General features: G+C 46.8%; 1 protein-coding gene across 3 annotated transcripts in view; it reads right to left on the bottom strand.

Moving 5' to 3' along the window:
• Positions 1-22,138, bottom strand: part of Gat (sodium- and chloride-dependent GABA transporter) — an 879,924-nt gene that overhangs the window by 306,424 nt on the left and 551,362 nt on the right. For all 3 annotated transcript variants that reach the window (XM_037414907.2, XM_075882687.1, XM_075882688.1), the window contains one exon: positions 6,255-6,358. In XM_037414907.2, coding sequence (XP_037270804.1) covers positions 6,255-6,358 — 104 coding nt within the window. The remainder of the gene's footprint in view (positions 1-6,254; positions 6,359-22,138) is intronic.

Raw genomic sequence — 22,138 nt, 5'->3', positions numbered from 1 at the left:
GAGTGTTGAATCAGCAGGAGTTGACTCGGCGGACGAAAGCTTTATAGCGCAAGCGCTAACTGAACGCAAGCCTGCGATCACAGCAAGTCTTCTTCCTTTTCTATACTCGAGCTCCATGCCCACTGCCCTCGTTACAGAAGAAATAAACATTGCCAGGGCACGTAGAGCGTAGGGAGGACTATCCCAGATCATTAAGGGTAGCTGACAAAATTTCCAAAGGAGGCTAACGCGCGAGGTGGGCGCCCACTTAAGTGGAGCGATGTGATAAAAAGTTCGCAAGTATAGAGTAAGAGCATAAAACATGATCGGGCTGATTAGCGGACAATGGGAGATGTCTTTGCTCTGCAGGAGGTGTAGTCAGGCTGATGATGACAGTGATGATTACGATAAACAAGTACCATTGTCCTGTGAAGACGGTGTCAAAATTAAATGTGGTAACGAAGACGTCGAGGTTTTTGGGTGACCTGCGAATGCTTTTTTCTTTTATTCATCAGTGTGAAAATTTATAAGTATCAGCCTCGTCTGTGATAAGGTTAACGACAAGCGCAGAACTTAAGCCTTCAGTATTCTATAGCTACACTCTTTTGAAGACATATACATGACATCTAAGAACCCATAGTCCTGGGGAACTTTTAATAATGAAAAATCTCTTTATTACAAGATATCTGAGGGCAAGTAAAGTACGTTATAGCATAAAAGTTAGCGGATATGCTTCAGAATGTAGCGGAATCAGGCAGATTTATTAATAATTTTTTATCAGATCTCTGACGCCCAGCAATGACAAGACTGCTTCCTTGCAATTTTTCGAGGTGGTGGGGGAGGTCAAGCACATATTGGACAACCATGAGCCGAGCAACTTTAGCATCTGGTTTGATAGGGGCCAGTCTTGTTCGGGCATTCAATTTTATGATAAAGCTTCCAGCAACAGAATCCAACAGTTCAACAGGAAAGCCAGCCCCGCATAGTGGCTTACCTGGAAGTGCAGTACCTGAAAAAGTCCTGCGTTCATTTAAAAAACAAACAGCCTTCAATTCCAAGTTGTCAGCCAACGCAAAGCTGGTTCCGCCATTAAATTTTTGGCTGTTGGTCAGCATGTGAAATGTTCCACCACAAAATTCGTAGCGCCTGCGCCAGAGAATTGCATTCTTGTCGTTTTTCTTCTTATTGGATGATCATGCTTGATGAAAGGTGTTCCAAAGTGCTCGTGTAGTTAACTATGCGAATATATTCCAGATTCTTGGCGCAGCAAAAGAGGAGAATATTCTCTTTTAACAATGACAGAATTCACGCCCGTAAAAAGAAGCAGCGCTGATGGCTTTGCTTAAATGATCAGCCGCTGTCGTCGCTTATAAACCTCGAAACATAAGGTCACGGAAACAAATCACGTTTTGATGAGGCCAAACTTGGCGCACACCTTTTGCGGTCGAAATAGTTTGCAGTCGCTCATTTCCGTATGTCTGATGCGCGTATCATGGCCCGTAAAACCAACCAATTAAATATGACAAAACCGGGTTTTGCATACACGCTACGATGAACTCCAAGTTTTATCGGCACAGAAAAGTAGAAATTTGGCAAGAGCAGTTATGCGCATGCCGGTAAGCAGCAGCTTTCAAATTGCTTGGACCTAATTTTCTATCAGAAAGCATGCCAAAGGGCTTGGAATACTCAGAAAAGCTAAGCAGTTCTGCGAGTAACCAGATACAAAGCCTATAGCACTTGATAGCTATGCCCGTGTCGTTCTTACGCAGGAAACGCTTCTTTTTCTTTTCTTTTCTGGTGTGCGCAGCGTTCTGAATAAACACGTTGAACTGCCTGCTACTACTGAATCTTTTTCCGCTGACATTCTTGGTCTGGAAGAGACTTGGCTTTCTGCAAAGGTAGAAAATTGAAGAAATCTTGCTCTTGACTCTTGTTCCGCGGACGTCCTTGGCCTGAAAGAGACTTAGCTTTCTGCAAAGGTAAAAATTCAAGAAATCTTGGATTGTGAGAAGCGCTTGAAATTTCACCTCTGTGGCCACAACTACCAGCCTGGTGGGGGTGTTCTGCTGGCGGTTGCCAATAATCCTTCTTTTCATAATACGCCTGGTATATCATCACTTCAACTTGTATTCGTTCGAGTGCTCGTTGATTCTCGCGAAATGAAATAATAGTTTCTTTCTGCTATTGCCACCAACTGCATCATCATCATCCTTTTGCAATGACCAGCATGGTGTTGTAGATTAGCTCTTCATCAGATGCCCAATATCACCTCTGTTCATCTTTAGTTTTTTCACCTTTATAGACATAACGTGGAAAACAGACCCGGTTAACGTAAGGCACAAACTACCTAGCTTGTTGACTTTTCTATTCGCGTTATTCCCACTTCCGCTAACGTAGTAGACCAATTACTTACCACTACACCTGACTTTGCTTCACTACATCTCACTCCTCTACCGGGTACTAGTGACCATCGTATAATCCGCTTCACTTTAAAAGCACAGGCTTTCGTCATGAAAAGTACGAAAATGGTTCAAGGCTATGCCAAGTGGACTTTAACGGAATGAATACAGAGTTACATTTTTCGTTGACCTATTTTTTTTTCGTTTTGGGTAGCAATCAGACGAATGGAACGAATTAGAATACAACAAGAAATTGCTAGCCCTAATTGACCAATTTATACCTAAAAGGAAAGTATAATTTAATCGCAGTTCTCCGTGGTTCAATAGCATGTTAGTACCCATGCACAATAAAAACAAGCATCTATTCAGATGCGGCAAATCATCAGCCAGAGCAGACCATTGGCCTTCCTATCAGACATTTAACATAAAATTCTGTACTGTGCTTTCGAAGGCCAAAAAAGTATTTTTCAACGAAACTCTTCCTTCGCTGCTGCGCTCTGATCAACGTCAGTTTTGGAGCATCATTATCGGGACTAAAACGTGACATATCCAATTTATCCAGTCTAATGCGAAAGTCGCTCGTAGCGAGTGCTGCAACATTCAGAGTAATGTCTTTGCCCCACACTTTAATAACAGCATCCCAACTATATTCGCACGTCTAACAAGCACCAATTTCTGGCCAAAGAACCCTATAATCATTGATTCAGGTGGTGTCGAAAGACTGACTATTCGTAAACTTGAAAGTATCATCATCGGCTGGTCCAGATTGCTTTTCATCGAAAATGTTAAAGGCACTCAAGTTTATTCTTTTTTAATGTTGTCAGAACTTTTTGAACAGTCATTGCAGACGTCCACACTGCCATCTGGCTGTAAGGCTGGGAAGGCGGTCCCTGTGCATAAATTGAAGGAAGGACATTCCCTCCAAAACCTGTGTCCCATATCGTTAGCATTCATTCCAGTTAATATCCTAAAGCATGTCGTAAACTCGCTCCTCATTGAATTCTTTGAATCTAATTTCTTCTTCGGCATTTATTAGCAAGGGTTTTGTAAGGCATTTGTAAGCAAAACACAGATTCTGTGTTTTACTGACGATTTGTTTATTAACGCAGATATTGAATTGGGTACTGGCTGAATACACTTAGATTTCGCTAAAACGTTTCACTCCGTTTCACACGAACTACTCATTTTCAAACGTGCTCAGCTCAACGTCGACCCCACTGTACTTCCATGGATTAACAGCTCTCTCCCTTACCGCAGCCTGTACATGACAGCTAATCATTTTATTCCCCTAGTTCCGCAGACACTACTGGTGTACTTCAAAGGTCCGTTTTAAGCCCCGGCTTCTACTAACTTAAAAAAATGGTCTTCCTTGTTGTGTTTCTTTTTTTGCTGCCGGCGTTTTTGAAGATGACTGCATCGTCTTTTAAAAAATAACAAGTAATATCGATAATCTTTACTTTCAACGTGACCTAAATAGTATATTCGTATGGTGCAACGTATGGTTCATGACACTCATATCGAAATGCAAGAGCATACAAGTTTCACGTCGCACTACTACCCACTTATGCGTACACATTCCCTCAATACCATTCATTTGCCATCTGTTGACAATTATTAACACCTTGATGTTTACATGACTTTTCAATTTTCTCGAAATAAACACACAGAATACGTGAGCTTTTTCTCTGCTCGATCGTCACACAAGCGAACACTTAAAAAACACTGGTAAGACCTAAATTAGCGTAGGCATGCACCATAAGGGAACCAACTCATGTCTTTCTCATTCAATCTCTCGAAGTCACTGTAAATCACGCAGCACGTTTCATCTTATATAATTACAACAAATGCAACATCCATGAAGGGCGCTTTAAAGTAGCCTGATCTTTCAATAAACCACAAATTTTCTCGCTGTAACTTTTCTCAGAAAATCTATCATTAGAACATCCATTTGAAGGATGCCTTTTTTTCATCCACCTCGTGCCATATCACCAAGGACCGATCAACGCTTCAAGGTGAACCTACCATCTTGTCACACCAGACTCTATGGCAAATCATTTGTGCCAAAAACAAGCACCGCCTGGAACCACCTTCCCACCTCCATCACCTGTTTGACGGACCAAAAAGACTTCAAGTTCGTCGTAACTGATTCCATGTAATTTATTTGTTTCTCTTTTTTTCTAAACTGCAATTACAGTTGTTCACATCACTCCTTTCTGTAGCGCCTTTGGGCCCTGGAAGTACATTTTAAAAACAAAGAAATAAATTACCGGGTGCCTTGCTTTGAAACGAGAGTTTGAAATGACACATTGTTCTTGAGTGTTTTAGTAAGCAAAATGAACTAAAGTGAGCAATTAAGCCTCCTTTGATAATAACGATTACAGTGTTGTTACAGAAGTTTGTCTTGCTGGGTAATCAGCTCTCTAGTCTGACAAAGACAAGAATGAGTCATTTTGCGTCTCGGTGCTTTTCTACATCATCGACTTGAAGAAAAGGTTGTGGATTTTTAAGTTTGAAGTTCATAAGTTAAGATTGATGTATATGGAAATTATGCACTAATAACCATGAAAATCTTCTGTTATTTAGCTTGTAATGTAAATTATCCAGCCATCTACTGCTTTTATATAACAGTTCTTTATACAGCCATCTGCAAGAGCCGGTTTGGCGAGTATGAATTACGCAAAAAACTTGTCGTGTTCATCGTCAAACTCTTGCAGAAACCTTTGACAAGTAACCGTATACCAGGAGCCACGGTATGCAGGTACGCATATTCGTTTAGCGTAGCGAACTGGGAGCGCGGGAACACATACTCGACGAAAGCAGAACCACACAACACGAGTGCTCTTCTTCCTCCATCCTATGTCTTCTCTCGCTCTCATAGTTTATTCAACGAATATGAATTACTAACTAGCAATCTTTTAGCAATGAAGGTTTGCGCCACAGGTAAGGGAGAGTTTGTATCAACCTAGCAAGAGCAAAAGCGCACCTTCGTGAGCTAAATGCCAAAGCGTTCAAAAAAACTTACACCGGCAGCGTTGACCCGACGAATATAAACCATAAACATTGGAAATCGAGAGGGAATCGAGTGAAACAATTCTGTATGGCAAGCTAGGTATTGGAGCACCACAAGGTCTTGAAACTGCTTTGAAAGAAGATCCTATGGAGGCGTAACGTCAGTGCAGCGTTTATCATGGTTTCAACACTGCGTATCTAATTTTATAGAGAACTAGTAAACATTACACGTTTAACTTAATCGTACAGGCGTCTTGTCGAGTAAACATCAAGTTTGTTTTCAGTGTAGTTTCTGCATTATTCAAGTCTAATAACAAATCTGTCTCCATTCTTTTAATTTACGCACCTATATTCATGCGTTGCACGATTCCGAAGGCCTACGCTAACGAAATATACAACAATATTCACATTATCGCACCTTAAGTAGCCTTAATTTTCTTAAAACTGTGTTTTGATCTGTGATTCTAACTTGACTTTTGATGTTACGTAAAGCCACAAGTCACCCTTTTGGTGCAAGTTTACTTGATTTTTCTGGTAGACCCACAATGCGCATAAAGCTATAGAATACCCCTAGAAGAACACTCCGATCCACCCAACGCTTTGCTCCAAGAGAGGCAACGCCTTAGAGAGAATTTCTCGCCGAATGCTTTTTATAAAACCGAATCCCACAAGGCGTATACTCAGCCTACGATTTCACTCTACCTTTTGTTGCTACACGAAAGTGTACAGTAATTCACAAAATAGATACGACTAAATTACGGCGTGCAATAAAACTGAAGAAATGCCTACATCTTACGCTTTTTGCAGCGTTTCTGTAAGTGAAGGGCAACACTTGCGCGAGCACAAAAGTTTATGAGGAGCACTTACTTGTAAACATTGTTGTGATACTTGTTGTAGCTGCCTAGCGCTATTAAGGAGCCCAGTCCTAAGCCATAAGAAAAGAAGATCTGCGTGGCAGCATCAATCCAGACCTGCGATAAATAAATGAATACTATACTATTCAGCTACTGAATTCACGCATATCGGAAATTGGGAGATATGACACGAATGTTGCTGTGCCAGGGTATGCCAAATTGGCCTCATGACATTGCAATAAAGTTGAGATGATTGAAATTTCCTGCGCCCTCCCAAACGGCATTCCTGGCAATCATATCGTGGCTTTAGGACATTAACCTTATGCGTGATAGTGTTAATTGGCATGATGGTTCCCGAGACAACAATTTTTCCCCCTGTCCTAAGATAACAAATCGTCATGACATTACTAAGCACTGTCAGAAAGCACTATCTCCAAAAAGACAGTTGTCAACTGGTTAAGTAAAAAGCAATTGAACAGTGTCTTTGTTCAAAAGATCAATTTATTTTGACACGTTCAAGGCGCTGCTTTCACACTTCACGAAATGACACGTGTGTCATGTCATCCATGTAGCTTACAATGTTGCCATACGAGTTTTGTTAACGTAGCCTGTTCATTGCATATGTAACCACCGAAATGTATCGGACGAGGAGAAATAAACTTTATTTTCAGAAACCAGCAGGTTTAGGTGGCCGGGCCTAGGCTTTGGAATGCTCCCGACTATACTTGAACATCACGACAAAATTACTCGTACAACACGAACAATACAGTTCACTCTATAACTGACGCTGGTGCCAACGACGACGCGGGATGCTAAGGAACGTGCATGAGTTGATGCATGTCCCGCGGCGGTGGTTCGGCTAAGGTATTCGGCTCGGTTCCCATCATAATCATGCTTTGCTCGAACGAACAAACAGCGATGAAGACAATCTTAACAATTATGGCTTTTCTAGCACGCACAAAAAAACAGAACAACAAATAGACAGACGAGCACTACAGACAGTCTTTTTTATCTCTTTATTGCTAAAGACGTTAAAATATGGACACAAACCAACTCGCCCACCTGTGTGTTTTGCTATAATCTTAACGATTTCTTTGGCTGGCAGAGAAATTTACTTGGAGCATGCGTGCGAAAATACAAGAGTAACAAGAGCAACAAACAACAAAAAAAAAAACGTAACAGATGAGCACTTCGCAAAATAAAAAACACAAGCACACACACATCAACATGACCACAAAATTGAAACATTTACGCCTCCGATATGTGCGAGTGAACCCGAAAAATAACAACGAGATTTAATTAATACCAGGAGGAGCATTTTTGTAAATAGTTTCGTGGAGCTGCTGTTTTTCTCCCTCCGTTCCAGGTTTATGTTTCGGAAGGAAGGCTGTTCATGCTCAGCGTTTCTGTGTGTGCATTGGACTGCGAGGTCCATTAATTTTTAGCCACACTTCCTTAGGTAAGCTTGATAGAGCCGTCAGTAAAGCCCTGTGTGAGTTGGCACATAATATAATGAGGCACGTGGATAACTATATCATCTTTGTTGACGCGCTCAATTTCAGCCACCAGGTAGTGAATATGTTGAATGTCTTCAGGGAAGAGGGTTTAGGCCTTAAGTTTTCGTTCGAAACCCCAAAAGACGCAACCATTCTGTTCCTCGGCCTGAACCTCGTGCTAGGCGGTTCACACGTGTGCTGGAAATACGAGCCTCGCTCTTCAAAATACCTGCCAGATTACCGCTCTGCGCACTTCAAGTTGGCAAAATGCAATTTCCTTCAACTGCGTCCATTTAGCGGTCACAAAACCATGCCATCATTTGATGCACGAAAGTGCAACAGGCTAAGTAAAGAAACTGCGCGAAGCTGGCTACCCTGAAAGCAGAATCACCACGGCGAGCCAAAAATGCCTGAAGCTCATCAAGGCAAAAACGAATGATGAGCAAATAGTTGCTCCAGTTGAGGAGAGAATAGAGAACGCCGTCAATATGTATATTCATGGTCTTTTTCATGGGCTGAAGAAGGTGGCCTTCCGATACAACGTGGACGTCGGTTTTAAAGAGCCACTCACCAGGCCCCCATACCAATTTTCAGTTAGATATTGGAAGTTGTTGAGCGTCCAATGAGGAACATTTTGCCACAAAAATTTTTCGAATCGGTTCATCACGAGCGGAATAAACAGGTATTTGAAGCGGCGCGAAACAAGGTTGAGAGAAGGCGAGCTCGAAACCCTTGCGGCGTAGCCTCCTCAAACCAAATCTCTTCCCCACCCCGTGCGGAATCCGACCAAAAAGTGACGTGCGCATGACGTGCCCAAACAAGTCTAACCCCCAAGAGCGCGAGCGCCGTAGCTTTGTTGACCAGCGTTATTCTGTGGCCTTCTGCCTATTTCTGTGGGATTGTTTGGGAACGCTGGCTTAGACGCGGTAGAGTAGATGAGCACAACGAGTGCGCGAACGCGTAGGAGCGTTCCACGGCGGTCGTCTGCTGAATGCGCTGACCGCGGGGACACGAACTCATGCAAAACGCCGGCACATTAGCCTCGTATCTCGTAGCATTTCACGGGAAAAAAAATGAAAGAAAAACGCGCAAAATTTTTATTGCATCTCATTATTTATTTCAAATTTTGATTATCTCCTAAAGCAACAAACGCATAAACTACGGATGTTGTGTTAAATAATTTTTGCCATGTCACGTGGTATACTGATGACAACGTCAGAGCAGAGTCGTCTACGTAGAGGAGCAACGCCATTGCATTGCTGTGTACGTAGGGCCATTCATACGCCCACGTCATGCCCTCATTCTCCAGGCGTGCGCCGGCAGAGAGGAGGCGGATCAGCGTTCACCTTGAAATTTGACTCATTTCCGCGGGGCGTAGCGTTGAAAATTTTCGAAGACGTGATCATGAATGCCTCGTCTACGCATTGCGCTTGTCAGCTCGAAATTGTTACACCAGGTGATTGGACCGAAACGTAAGATAGGCTCCATTCGTCCGGCTCTTCACAAGTGCCTACACAACAAAAAACTGCCGAATCTGTCCCCATAAAATATTAACCATACAACGCTTTTTGCTTCCTGTGTTGCCAACATTTTTTGTAGCACTCCTTTTCCATGTAGCCAACACTATTTAGATCAGAGGGTCCTCTGCCTGAATATCAGTCTAAGGGAGCATCACAGCTCCCTTAAAAGGCGCACCATAGTCACACCTTGCGCGGAAATGTAAAGAATGTGGGTGAATTCCAGAGTTTAGCGATACTTCCGTTCTTTTCCGGCACAAACAAAGGACCACAAGAGAAATAGCCATTCTACATTCACAACAATGCTTCCACGTGTGTCAGCCAGCCAATTAATAACCTGCTAACAAGCAAGTAGTTTACCTTGATACGTTTTCGATGCTGAAAGCAGGCTGGCGATAGCCACTAGCTTGCTTGCCATGACATGTGTGGTCTCTCACCTCAGTTGTTTGCTGTTTCTGAATTATGTCTTCATTAGTAGGAGACACGTGGGGTTTTTCGCGTTTTTAAACTCTGAGGTGCTAGTGGTCTTCCGTTTTTTTTTTAGACTGTAGTTTTACGAATGAGTTTTCATGCTCGCTGTAGGATGAAAGCAGACATTTTCTGTGAATAAACTCAAGTTTAAAGGGAGCGCTCGTCTGTTTGACTCTCTCCTTTGTTTCTTGTCTGTTTACGGGCTCTAAATACCGCTATGCTCAAGTATCAGCTCGCCCAAATTTCAGTGTATTTAAATAAATGAAATCTTTCAAATATTAGCATCCAACAAAACGACTGAGAGCCTACTAACAAAGTAGTCCCCTGCTCTGTGGATGAAAGAAATCTTCCACATATAGTGTGCGCAACTTTATCCTTTTCTTTCTTACAAAACTACGTGCGTGCAAATCAGCAGTACAGCAACAGCATTTGCAATGCTCGCCCGTTTGATCCGCTTTTTTTGTTTCACACCTTTAATTTACGTTCTTTAGATTCTCCTTAAAACATTGGCCGGACCGACCGATCTACTGGCGACCACGACACATAGGAATACTCATCAATGACATTAAAAACGAGCGCAGTGAACTTATTCTGGTGTTTTTTGACACAAACACAGCGCTTTTTCGGCTGCGTTCCTGAGGAATAAGTGAAGACTTTCTGAGAAGAAGCTTTTAAAAAGGGGAATAAAATGTTATGATTAAGAGGGCACGTGTTCTAAGCTGGAAGGTAGTGATGGTGAATGAAGCCTTAATGGTGCGCATACGCACCCCGTTCACGGACGGCTTCGGTCGGAGGAAAGCCGTTAACGCGTGACTCGACTTGACGTGGAAATCCTCCAGACGATGAGGTAGAATATTCCTGTGGTGCTCCAAACAAACAAGTCCGAAGAAGACAGCGTCGTCATCGCGTCGAAGGCTCTGTAACTCAGATTTGAACGTGATGTCGTGAGTGTGCTGGAAAGTTGCCGTAGACTACGGTGGTCACACAGAGGCGCTCTGAGGGCCTGCGGTATCTTGAAACAGCAGTTGGTTGACTTGTTGGTTGGTTAGCCCTTAAATGCCTGATGCCGCCCACCACGGGGTTTTAGCCGTGAAACGGACGGTACCTTAGCTTAGCATTACATTTGTTTTACAAGCCTAATAAGTTTAGATAGGGATGTTTTAATAACAAAATTATAAAACACATAATAAATAGAAATTCAAGTGGAACAACGACAAACTAGCAGCGTTGAAAATAAAGTGAATTTACGCCTGAGCTTGACATTCTATTTGTTTTTTTTTAAATCTGTCCTACGCGGAAGGCGTAGCACAGTGACAGCGAAAACTAGAAAAGAGGCCTTTCAGAGCCTTTACAAAACACTCATTGGGTTACTGCTGCAACCGCATTTGCCTGATACGTACTAGGACATTAATTATATATCTCTTTGTAGGAGGCCGGCAGTTGCTATGCTATTTTTCTTTATTCTTCTGAGAAGCGTGGAATCCGCTAAACAATTGCAAGGGATTTTATGACAATTGTTCATGCAGTGGCTGACGACGAAGAGAAGTTATGGCTGAAGTGGGTATGCGCCACAGTCAATAGGAGCACAAGAACAAGTTTTGTATGGGGCTAGAGCATTGGACGGCCCACGCGTTACGCCATTCACATTGTGCGACGACTAGTTGTTCTTTCGCAGTTTTAAAACGCTTTATAAGTCGTATAAAGGCGATTGCTTTCCCGACATCAAGCCTGCCTAAGGCAAGTTTTCCAACAAGTCACAAGCACAAGCACCGGCGTAGCTGAGTGGTACGTTATTTGCTGGCACCCAGCGGCCCCGGGTTCGAGCCCCACTGTGTCATTGGTGCTAGTTTTTTTTTCTGATTTCGCGAGATGTGGTTACGGACACCGGCAGCGGCGGCGGTGGACAACTGCGCGTGACCCGAGTTGTGGTCTCATAACAGTTTTCGCTTTAAAATTTGGGCCATCTCCCCAAAGGGAACCCTCATGGGATGCGAAGCAACAGTGTTGCGCACGGTGTTGACCCTGTTGAAACGGCTGTCGACGGGTGTGCTGTAAGAGCGGTTTGAAGCGAAACTCGAAGTAGCGTTTGCTCGAGTAAACGTTTCTTATAAACGCCAGGACATGGGAGGCGGGAGGCTTGTAGGACGCTTGAATTCGGCTTCCTCGGCTTGCGTCTCATAGGTGTTACCCGAGCGCCGTCTTCATTTTCGAATGCGATCAAAGTTCTTCAATCGCAACTCGTCGGTCTAGTTGGTATTCCACTACAGACGCTTGCATTCGGCTTCCCTAGCTCATGCCTTGCCAGTATTGACGTCACCATTTGCGAACGCGATCAGCTTCACTAATCTTCGCAACTCCGGTGACAGCCGGGAAAGGTACGCACGCAGTCGCGGGAAGCATGCTGCCACGGCGTCCTGCCCGTCAGCGCGATCGCGCAGCAAGCAGCCGCACTGTTCACATTATCGGCACCGAGAGATTGTGGAGGCGCGCGCACAACGTGCACTAGCCAGCTCACGGCTTCTCGCCGATGGATGAAGCGAGGTAGCGCGGCGGAGATGATGCGCACGTGAGCAGTGACTTGATCATTGCGGGTGGTGGAGAGGGTGAAGCGAAAGAGATGTAACACGTGGTGAGCGCGAAGCAGGCGAGGGAGAGAGACGTCGCTATGCACTGCTAGGAGGGCCTGAGCTACTTGGCACCACTCCAACACCTGCGATGAGGGGAGTGGTGTGAACGGAGGAACAGCATTACACAGGCTAGCCAAAAAGCTGCTTTGGATCTAAAAGTTCCCGGGAGACCTGCCGCTCTTTACAGGATGGCTGCGTCCCACTTGGCCATTCCCTATCCTTATGCTCAACGTCGACGAGTGGGCATAAGCTGCCGGGACCCACGACAGCTTGGTTACGAGTGAAGGCAAGTGAATTTTCCAACAGGAACAGGCCGACTATGATGACTGCGAGGCATCTTCCATAACTTTGATAACACAAAACTTCGTCGTAGTTGCGAAGCACCACCATGAGCAGCAAAAACAATCAATTTGATAGAGAAGGTCTTTGAGTAGTTTCACAGAAACTGTAGCGGCTTAAAACTGGTTAGGGTTAGAAATGATAATAGCTTGGTTCATTGTAAGTTTGGGTTTCGCTGCATGGCAGAGTCTTGTGAGCTTGTGAGTGTTACTTAACTTTGTGTTTGTGTTTTCCATTCATTGTGTGATAAAGCGTGATTGGCTTGCCAACACGGTTTTCCGTCGCTCTCAATCCCAATCACCTGCAAGCGCTCCCGAGATAATCACCACAAGAGGGGGCTATGAATCTGCTTTCTCCTTAGGTAAGATAGATTTGTTTGAAATATAGAATTGAGGCATTCAGCCACCTCAAAAATACACGAAATATTTCTTTATTTCTTTCTGGAGCTTGGTGCATTCATCCATTCATACATTCTTCCAGTGTTCTTTGAGTTACAACGTAGTGACAGAGAGCTGGCTTTTAAAGAGAAAACGGTTTCAATGTACGCTGTGTCCACAGTGTACTTGATGTACAGCAATATGTACAAGAACAACTTTCACGACGAGGATTTTTCGCAGGACATTGAAGTCTGTTAAAGCTCTGATAGTGGGAGCGCTCATGAAGATGCTGCTGGTTGCTAACACGAGAAGAGTGAGTTTAAATTTTGAACCATCTGTACGGATTACTTTTCATACCCACACGTCACTTGGAGTGTACCTAACGTACAGCAGTGTTCTGACCAAAGTGAAAGAACTGATAAATGCGAAGCATTTTTCCTCATATGGAACTTGTAGCGCAACTTTTGTGACCGCATGCTGCCAGAGCTCGACAAGCAAAGCGAAAGACACAGTCGCGGCTAAGCCACGCCGCTGAGTAATCAATATAAGTCGACTTGTTTTGTCTGGATGACGTTGTTGTTATGGTATCCTTCGACAGTGCGAAAAAGATGCTTGTGCTATTCTTCGAGGTGCTGATTGAATCTGAAACATCCGTGTGAACTACACACATCCTGTTCCTGATCACGAAAGTAATGACGATGGCTTAATATTGTTACGGTGCATCATCGACAGGAGCAAGCGTGGCACTTAGCGAAGATGAAGAAGACGCCTGTGCGTTAGGCGCTTGCACGAGAGGCAACTCAGACATCTTCTTCGGCTGCCGACTCTCGGTGGACACTGTCCTGTAAGCCAAGACCTCGCTCCGTCACATTTGGTGGAGGTGCTGGGCAACCGCCTCGCAACGGAACTTCGCAGCGGCCGACGTTTGAAGGGTCATTCCACAACGATGACGGAGAGTAGGAGAGTACGGCGTCTGCATCTGCTCCTGGTGTTCCTGCGGCTGGAGATGATGCGGTAACTACATCTCCTTCTGCGACCACAACCTTTGTGCTCGAACCCCCGCGGGATCCTGGCACGTTCAGCGGTTCCGGCGATCCAGATGAAGTTGACGTTGAAGATTGGCTGGCAGAGTACGAACGTGTGAGTACTCGATACCGATGGGGCCCGACTCTTATGCTGGCAAACCTGTTATTCTATCTTAGGGGAACCGCCAAATCGTGGTATGAGAACCATGAAACAGAACTTGTGAGTTGGGCAGTGTGCAGGGAGAAAATGTTGGACCTGTTCGGAAAGCCGATTGGAAGAAAAATAGCCGCGAACAAAATGCTCGCGTCTCGGGCGCAGACCTCGACCGAGTCTTACGTCTCCTATATAGAAGATGTGTTGTCGTTGTGTCGCAAAGCCAATGCCGATATGCCAGAGGCTGACAAGGTCGGGCATATTCTTAAGGGGATTGCGGATGACGCATTCAACCTCCTCATCTGCGAAAGTTTTTCTACAGTGGACGCCATTATAAAAGAATGTCGGCGCTTTGAGCAAGCGAAGAGCCGGCGGATTAACAGCGTGTTCACCCGCCTTCCGAATACGGCTGCAACATCATCTTGCGAAGACCGTGCAAGAACACAGCCACCACCTCTAGATTCATCGGATCAGGTGACCCGAATTGTACGGCGCGAACTTGAAGCCATTGCCTCTGCTCCGGCTCACACCGCTGCAAGTGACACCACCCCACTCACTGCTAACATGGTTCAAGCCATCGTCCGCCAAGAACTCGCCAGCATAGGTATTCCCTCAGTGTGCGCTTTGCCCAGCCCGCAGCGAGCTTCATGGCGTCCACCCTCGTCCTATCGCGAGCAGCAGTTCACGGCCCGATCTCGCGACCCTGCGGCGTGGAGAACCGTCGACAATCGACCAATTTGTTTTCATTGCCACCGTATCGGTCATGTCGTCCGTTACTGCAATTACCGCTGGTCCTCGCCACCTCGGACTTCATCTCAACCTCACTACCGACAGGACAGTACCCGCTTCGCGTCTGCCGTGCAGCCTTCTCCGCAAAAAAACTACAGAAGGTTCCACAGCCGATCTCCGTCACTGCATGGTCATCAGTCGCGTTCGCCTCCAGGACGTCGCCAGTCGTCTCGCTCACCGCAGACTCGCAGGCCGTCATCTCCATTCAACCCCGCTCCTGCGTACCCGGAAAACTAAACGGTGCAGCGCCCGGAGGTGACGCTGCATCTTCGACTCCCTCCACAAATCCTCTCTTGACGCTTCCAACGAGACAAAATTTGTTAGACGTTGCCGTTGACGGTGTGCCTATTTCTGCCCTTATAGATACTGGAGCGCACATTTCTGTAATGAGTGCGAACCTTCGCCGACGCCTACATAAAGTGCTCACGCCTGCCGCTTCCCACAAACTTCGTGTCGCTGATGGGAGGACCCCTGATGTTCAAGGGATGTGCACGGCCCGTGTGTCCATTGCTGGTCATTTTACATTAGTTCAGTTTGCCGTCATTGAAATGTGTCCTCATGACCTAATACTTGGTTTGGACTTCCTGTCACGTCATTCTGCGCTCATTGATTGTGCCACTGGTGCTCTTCAGCTTGAACTGCCGCAGTTTGCCGATTTTCCAGCAGACTATTCTCCCCGTTTACGCTCTCGTCACCACGTTCGCTTGCCTCCGCAAGCTGCTACATATGTCACTTTGTCGTGCTCACGTCATGTGCCCGACGGTGACTACCTCGTCCCTCCTATAGTCGACGTACTGATGGCCCGAGACGTCGCCCTTGCTCACACTGTTGTCGCCGTCGCTAATAATACAGTGGTTATACCACTACTCAACGTGAGTCTCTTGACTCAAGTTATTCCGCAAGACATGTCTTTGGCCACCCTATCTCCACTTGACAGCTGCAACGTTACTGGTTTAAACACCGATACTACATCCCCCTGTCTTGGCCGCAATTACACTCTGCCTGCAGATGACATTAACAAGATGATTGCTCCCAACCTCACAGCAGTGCAAGCTGCCAGCCTCCGTAGTCTGCTAACATCATATAGAGACGTTTTCGACTTTGACCACCGCCCTCTCAGCCAAACAACTGCAGTGACTCACCGGATCAACACTGGTAACGCCAGTCCTATACGGCAGCGTCCATATCGCGTATCTCACAAGGAACGCCAAGTAATTCAAAATGAAGTGGATAAAATGATTACTAAAGACGTAATAGAACCCTCATCCAGCCCCTGGGCCTCCCCAGTCGTGCTCGTTCAGAAGAAAGATGGCAGCTGGCGCTTTTGCGTGGACTATCGCCATTTAAACAGTGACCCACAAAGATGTCTACCCTTTGCCTCGGATTGATGACGCCCTCGATTGCCTCTATGGTGCCCAATACTTTTCGTCTATCGACCTTCGATCCGGCTATTGGCAGATTTCCGTCGACCCCATGGATCGTGAAAAAACCGCTTTCGTTACGCCCGACGGCCTCTACCAGTTCAAAGTCATGCCGTTTGGACTGTGTAATGCGCCAGCAACTTTCGAGCGCATGATGGACTGCCTTCTCCGAGGATATAAGTGGTCCATCTGCTTATGTTATTTAGACGATGTCATCGTCTTTTCGCCCACCTTTGACAGCCATATAACACGTCTGTCAGCTGTTCTGGATGTTTTTCGAAGAGCTGCTCTCCAGCTCAATTCTGCAAAATGCCATTTTGGACGTCGTCAAATCACCATACTCGGCCACCTTGTCAGTGCCGATGGTGTTCAACCAGATCCCGAAAAGGTGCGAGCAGTAAAACAATTTACTGAACCACGCTCAACCAAGGACGTCCGAAGTTTTGTAGGGCTATGTTCCTATTTTCGTCGATTTCTCCGCAACTTCGCCGGCATCGCTCGACCGCTTACTGATCTCTTAAAGAAGGACGTTCCCTTCGCATGGGGTATAGAGCAAGCGGACGCCTTTTCGGCTCTTATCCATCTGCTGACTACGCCATCAGTACTGGCCCATTTTGACCCAGCATCACCTACAGAGCTTCGGACCGATGCCAGTGGCCATGGAATTGGAGCGGTCCTTGGCCAACGACAGCACGGGAAGGACCGCGTGATTGCTTACGCCAGTCGTCTTCTTTCACCTGCCGAACGGAAGTTCTCCATCACTGAGCGTGAATGCCTAGCTTTAGTGTGGGCCGTGGCAAAATTCAGGCCTTACCTGTATGGCCGAACTTTTTCTGTTGTTACGGACCATCACGCTCTTTGCTGGCTGTCATCGCTTAAAGGACCCATCTGGACGTCTTGTTCGCTGGGCGCTCCGTCTGCAAGAATACTCATTCGTGGTCCACTACAAGTCGGGATGCCTCCACACAGACGCAGACTGTTTGTGACGTTATCCGGTTGAAACGCCCGACTTGACAGACCTTAATTCAGACCCCTGCGTTCTCTCCATCCACGCTTTGGGTGATATCTCCACCGAACAACGACGTGACCCGTCGTTACTCTCCATTATCGAGCGTCTGATCTCTGCTCCGACAGACCCTTCTGTTCGCCTGTTCGAACTGCACGACAACATTCTGTACCGTCGCAGCTTCAACGCTGATGGCCCGGAATTACTACTCGTGCTTCCCCATCACCTGCGTACCAGCGTTCTCGAACAACTACATGACGTACCTACAGCCGGTCACCTAGGCGTCTCTCGTACCTACGATCGTGTGCGACGTCGCTTTTTCTGGCCCGGACTGTATCGTTCTGTGGTTCGCTACGTCACTGCTTGCGACCGCTGCCAACGCCGCAAGCGCCCCTCTGTGCTACCGTCTGGCCTCCTACAGCCCATTGACATACCAACGAAACCATTCTTCCATGTTGGCCTTGACCTGTTGGGCCCGTTTCCTACGTCCACCTCCGGAAATAAATGGGTTGCAGTCGCCACAGACTACGCCACACGCTTTGCCATCACTAAAGCACTGCCGACAAGCTGTTCCACTGACGTCGCTGACTTTCTCTTGTATGAAGTCATTCTTCATCATGGCGCTCCGCGGCAGCTGCTTACTGATCGAGGAAGGTACTTTCTTTCACGTGTTGTGGATGATATTCTCCGCGCCTGCTCCACTGAGCACAAACTTACCACCGCTTATCATCCACAGACAAATGGATTGACCGAGCGTCTGAACCGAACGCTGACGCAGATGCTGTCAATGTACGTTTCGCCAGATCACCGTGACTGGGACAAAGCACTCCCCTTTGTCACGTTCACGTAAAATTCTTCACGGCACGACACAGCTAGTTATTCGCCGTTTTATTTGCTATTTGGCCGACATCGAGCATTACCACTTGACATGCTCCTTCCTTCGGCTGCCCCCTTGTCTACTGAGTACGCCAGCGATGTCGTTTCTCGAGCCCATGCAGCCCGTCAGCTTGCCCGTGCTCGGCTGCACTTGTCGCAAGCGCAGCAAAAAGACCGATATGACAGTCGCCACCAAAGCGTGCACTTCTCGCCGGGGTTTCTGGTACTGCCCTGGACACCAAACCGCCAAGTCGGCTTATCAGAGAAGCTACTATCACACTATCATGGCCCCTACAAAGTGTTACGACAACTTAGTGACGTGAGCTACGAGATCGCACCCCTAAACAATGCCTTTTCGACCACCTCACTCCAGACAGACGTTGTACACGTTTCCAGACTGAAACCGTATCACTCTCCTTCGTTCGTCGCCACCGTACTAAGCGCCGTGACGGCGCTTCCGCCGCAGGGGAGTGATGTTACGGCGCATCATCGACAGAGCAAGCGTGGCGCTTAGCGAAGATGAAGAAGACGCCTGTGCGTTAGGCGCTTGCACGAGAGGCAACTCAGACATCTTGTTCGGCTGCCCACTCTTGGTGGACGCTGTCCTGTAAGCCAAGACCTCGCTCCGTCACAATATGTTTAGAAAACATCGTCTCGGCAAACATGCGGTCGAGTTTAGCAAAAACGGGTTTACACGCTAAAGGAATATTGCTATGGCATTGTGACAAGCGGATTACATTCTTTAGTACAACGAGAATGTAGAAGTCAAAAGAGGACGAAAAGGTGTGTGGTGCGCTGCGGCGCCGCTCATGACGGAGCGGGAAGAAGACGAAGAAGGTTAGGACGCTCGAGAAGCCAGGCGGGTTAAGGAATTATAAAGGCTGCTGAGCTGGGACTTTGACCGGTGGTTTGTCTGAGTATTGGGCGAATTTAACCAGTGTTAATTTCTGAGCGATATCGATTACTATCGTTTAGACGACTGCACACGTGCCAATGACTAACTTGTCTCCTGGCCAAGGGCACAGTCCTTGGTCAGCCTCTTTGCCTAATGATGAACTGCCATTGGAATACTTTTTTCGCAGTGGTGTTCACTGCATCCTTGTTGCGCTGTTGTCTTCTTCGAGGGTGATTTATTAGGCTGAACAGCCCAAAAGCTATCCAAGCGGAGCTGTAGGCCATGACATCGCACTTTCAATTGATAAGTGACGTTCGACAGTTTGGAAGTGGTGGTGTGGTATAAAGGTCGTGACTCAGATCCATCATGTGTTGCGGACCTCTTTAGTGCGAGGCATTTGCGTCAGTTGTGGTGAGTGCGTTCATTCCGCTTCATTTGGCCTGTACAAAGGGGATCATTGGAGGAGTTGACTCACGATTGTCCCCAACCGAGACTCTGGAGAAGCTGTCGGATGCTGTCGTCATAGCCGTATACCGATGTAACCGCGTAGTGAATGGTGAGAAAGTTCCCACAGAATCGGTTATTGCCACTTTTGCCGGCACTTCTTGCCCATCTGAATTTCAAATATGGTCACTCATCTTCGTTGTAGAACGTCTAGATTCTCGTCCTTTGAATGCCAGAACTGCTGGCGTTTTGGCAGATGTACATCAGTACGCGGCGTTAGTTATCTTAGACATTAGTAAAGCATACGATAGTTTCGAACATTCTGTGTTAATAAATTGTTTACGGTGACATAGACTTCCTCTATATATTGTAGCATGGTTGACAAAATTTTTAAAGGAAACAGAGTTTTTCTGTGCCAAAGATGGCTTTTCTTCCTGCAAGCACAAGCAGAACCGAGGAGTGGCCCAGCGATGAGTACTTTCACCAGCATTATTCAACATCTTGATGTGTACTATTCCTATTCGATCAGGGGTGCAGACTTATGTTAATGCGGACGACATTGCCTTTTTTAGTATGGCTGCTGACATATATCGCCTTTATGAAACTTTACAGTCGTACTTGACTGAACTAGAGAAGTGGCTAGATGAAGCGCAGTTAAGTTCTAATACCAGTATGTGTGCTTTCTGATTTTTCCAGTCAATAATCCGGTAAGAATGATGTTACGGGGAATAAAGTATACACAATTGATATACTGGCGAGCAAATGCGTACGACGCTGCTGCAGTCCGAGCACGTTCCTCAGAGCACTTCGTCGTCGTCAACCTCATGCATCTACTTAGCCCGTGACATTACCCGCCGGTGGCAGAAGCACCATCCCGGTGCGATCAATTCTCGGGGCGTGAGTAGTATGCGTTAAGCCGTGAGACGTGCACTATATCGGTCGGGACTGAAGCTGGTACTGACGTGGTATGGAGTGGAGCTATCTCATAGGTCACGCTGGTGACCTTGCGTACGACGCGGTAGGGGCCAACGTAACGGGACATCAGTTTTTCGCAGAGGCCAACACGACGCGATGGTAACCACAGCAAGACGAGCGACCCCGGTGAGTACTGTACGTCGCGGTGCCGGTGATCGTAAGCATTCTTTTGGTTAAGCTGCGAGGCACATAAACGATCCCGGGCGACTTGGCGGGTGATGTCAGCTCGGTCCAGGGCATCACGAGCATAAGCAGTCGATGAGGGGGCGTCAGATTGGAGCATGGTGTCCATGGGCAAAGGTGGGTCATAACCAAACAGTAGGTAAAAAGGTGAAAATTCAGCTGTATCGTGACGTGAACTGTTGTATGCGAAGGTAACGAAAGATAAGTGGATGTCCCAGTCTTTGTGATCCTTGGAGACGTACATCGCTAACATATTCATCAGGGTACGGTTGAGGCATTCCGTGACGCCGTTGGTTTGTGGGTGGTACGCTGTAGTTAAGTTGTGGTGGGGAGAGCAGGATCGGAGGAGCTCGTCAACTACTTTAGATTGAAAACAGCGGCCGCGGTCGGTGATCAACTGACGAGGAGCACCATGACGCAGAATGATGTCATGAAGAAGGAAATCGGCTACGTCAGTAGCGCAGCTGGTGGGGAGGGCGCGTGTAACGGCATACCGCTTTGCGTAGTCTGTATCAATAGCAATCCACTTATTACCGGTGGCCGACACGGGAAAAGGCCCTAGAAGATCGAGGCCGACTCGGAAAAATGGCTCATCTGGTACTTCAACGGGCTGAAGGGTACCAGCAGGTCTCAGAGCAGGTGTCTTGCGGCGCTGGCAGAGGTCGCATGCCGCAACGTACTGTCGCACAGAATGGTAGAGGCCAAGCCAAAAGAATCGGCGGCGAACGCAGTCATACGTGCGTGACACCCCTAGGTGTCCAGCGGAGGGGGCATCATGAAGCTGGGCCAAAACATCTGAGCGGAGATGCGCAGGAACAACGAGTAAAAGCTCAGCACCATCTGGGCAAGCGTTGTAGCAGTGAAAGATGTCGTTGTGAAGAACGAACAGTTATAAGGAGTGGTCAGGGTGGGGGGAGTGCAGACCATTGATAATAGCACGCAAAGAGGGGTCGCGGCGTTGTTCAGCAGCTATGTCGGTGAAGTCGGTAACTGAAAGAACGAGTACCTCTTGTCCATCTTCCATCATGTCAGGGGGATCGACTGGGTAACGGGACAAGCAGTCGTCATCCTTGTGAAGTTGTCCGGATTTATAGGATACGGAAAAAGTGTACTCTTGTAAGCGCAGCGCCCAGCGACCAAGGCGTCCCGTAGGGTCCTTGAGTGAGGAGAGCCAGCAAAGCGCATAGTGGTCCGTAATAACCGAGAATGATCGGCCATAGAGGTACGGTCGGAATTTCGCAATTGCCCAGACGAGAGCTAAGCACTCGCGTTCTGTGATAAAATAATTTTGTTCCGAGCGCG

Source organism: Rhipicephalus microplus, unplaced genomic scaffold (assembly GCF_043290135.1).
Source record: "Rhipicephalus microplus isolate Deutch F79 unplaced genomic scaffold, USDA_Rmic scaffold_13, whole genome shotgun sequence".
NCBI classification, from domain to species: Eukaryota; Metazoa; Arthropoda; class Arachnida; order Ixodida; family Ixodidae; genus Rhipicephalus; species Rhipicephalus microplus.
The sequence above is the reverse complement of the archived record's forward strand: the minus strand, read 5'-3'. Positions and strand labels throughout refer to the sequence as shown.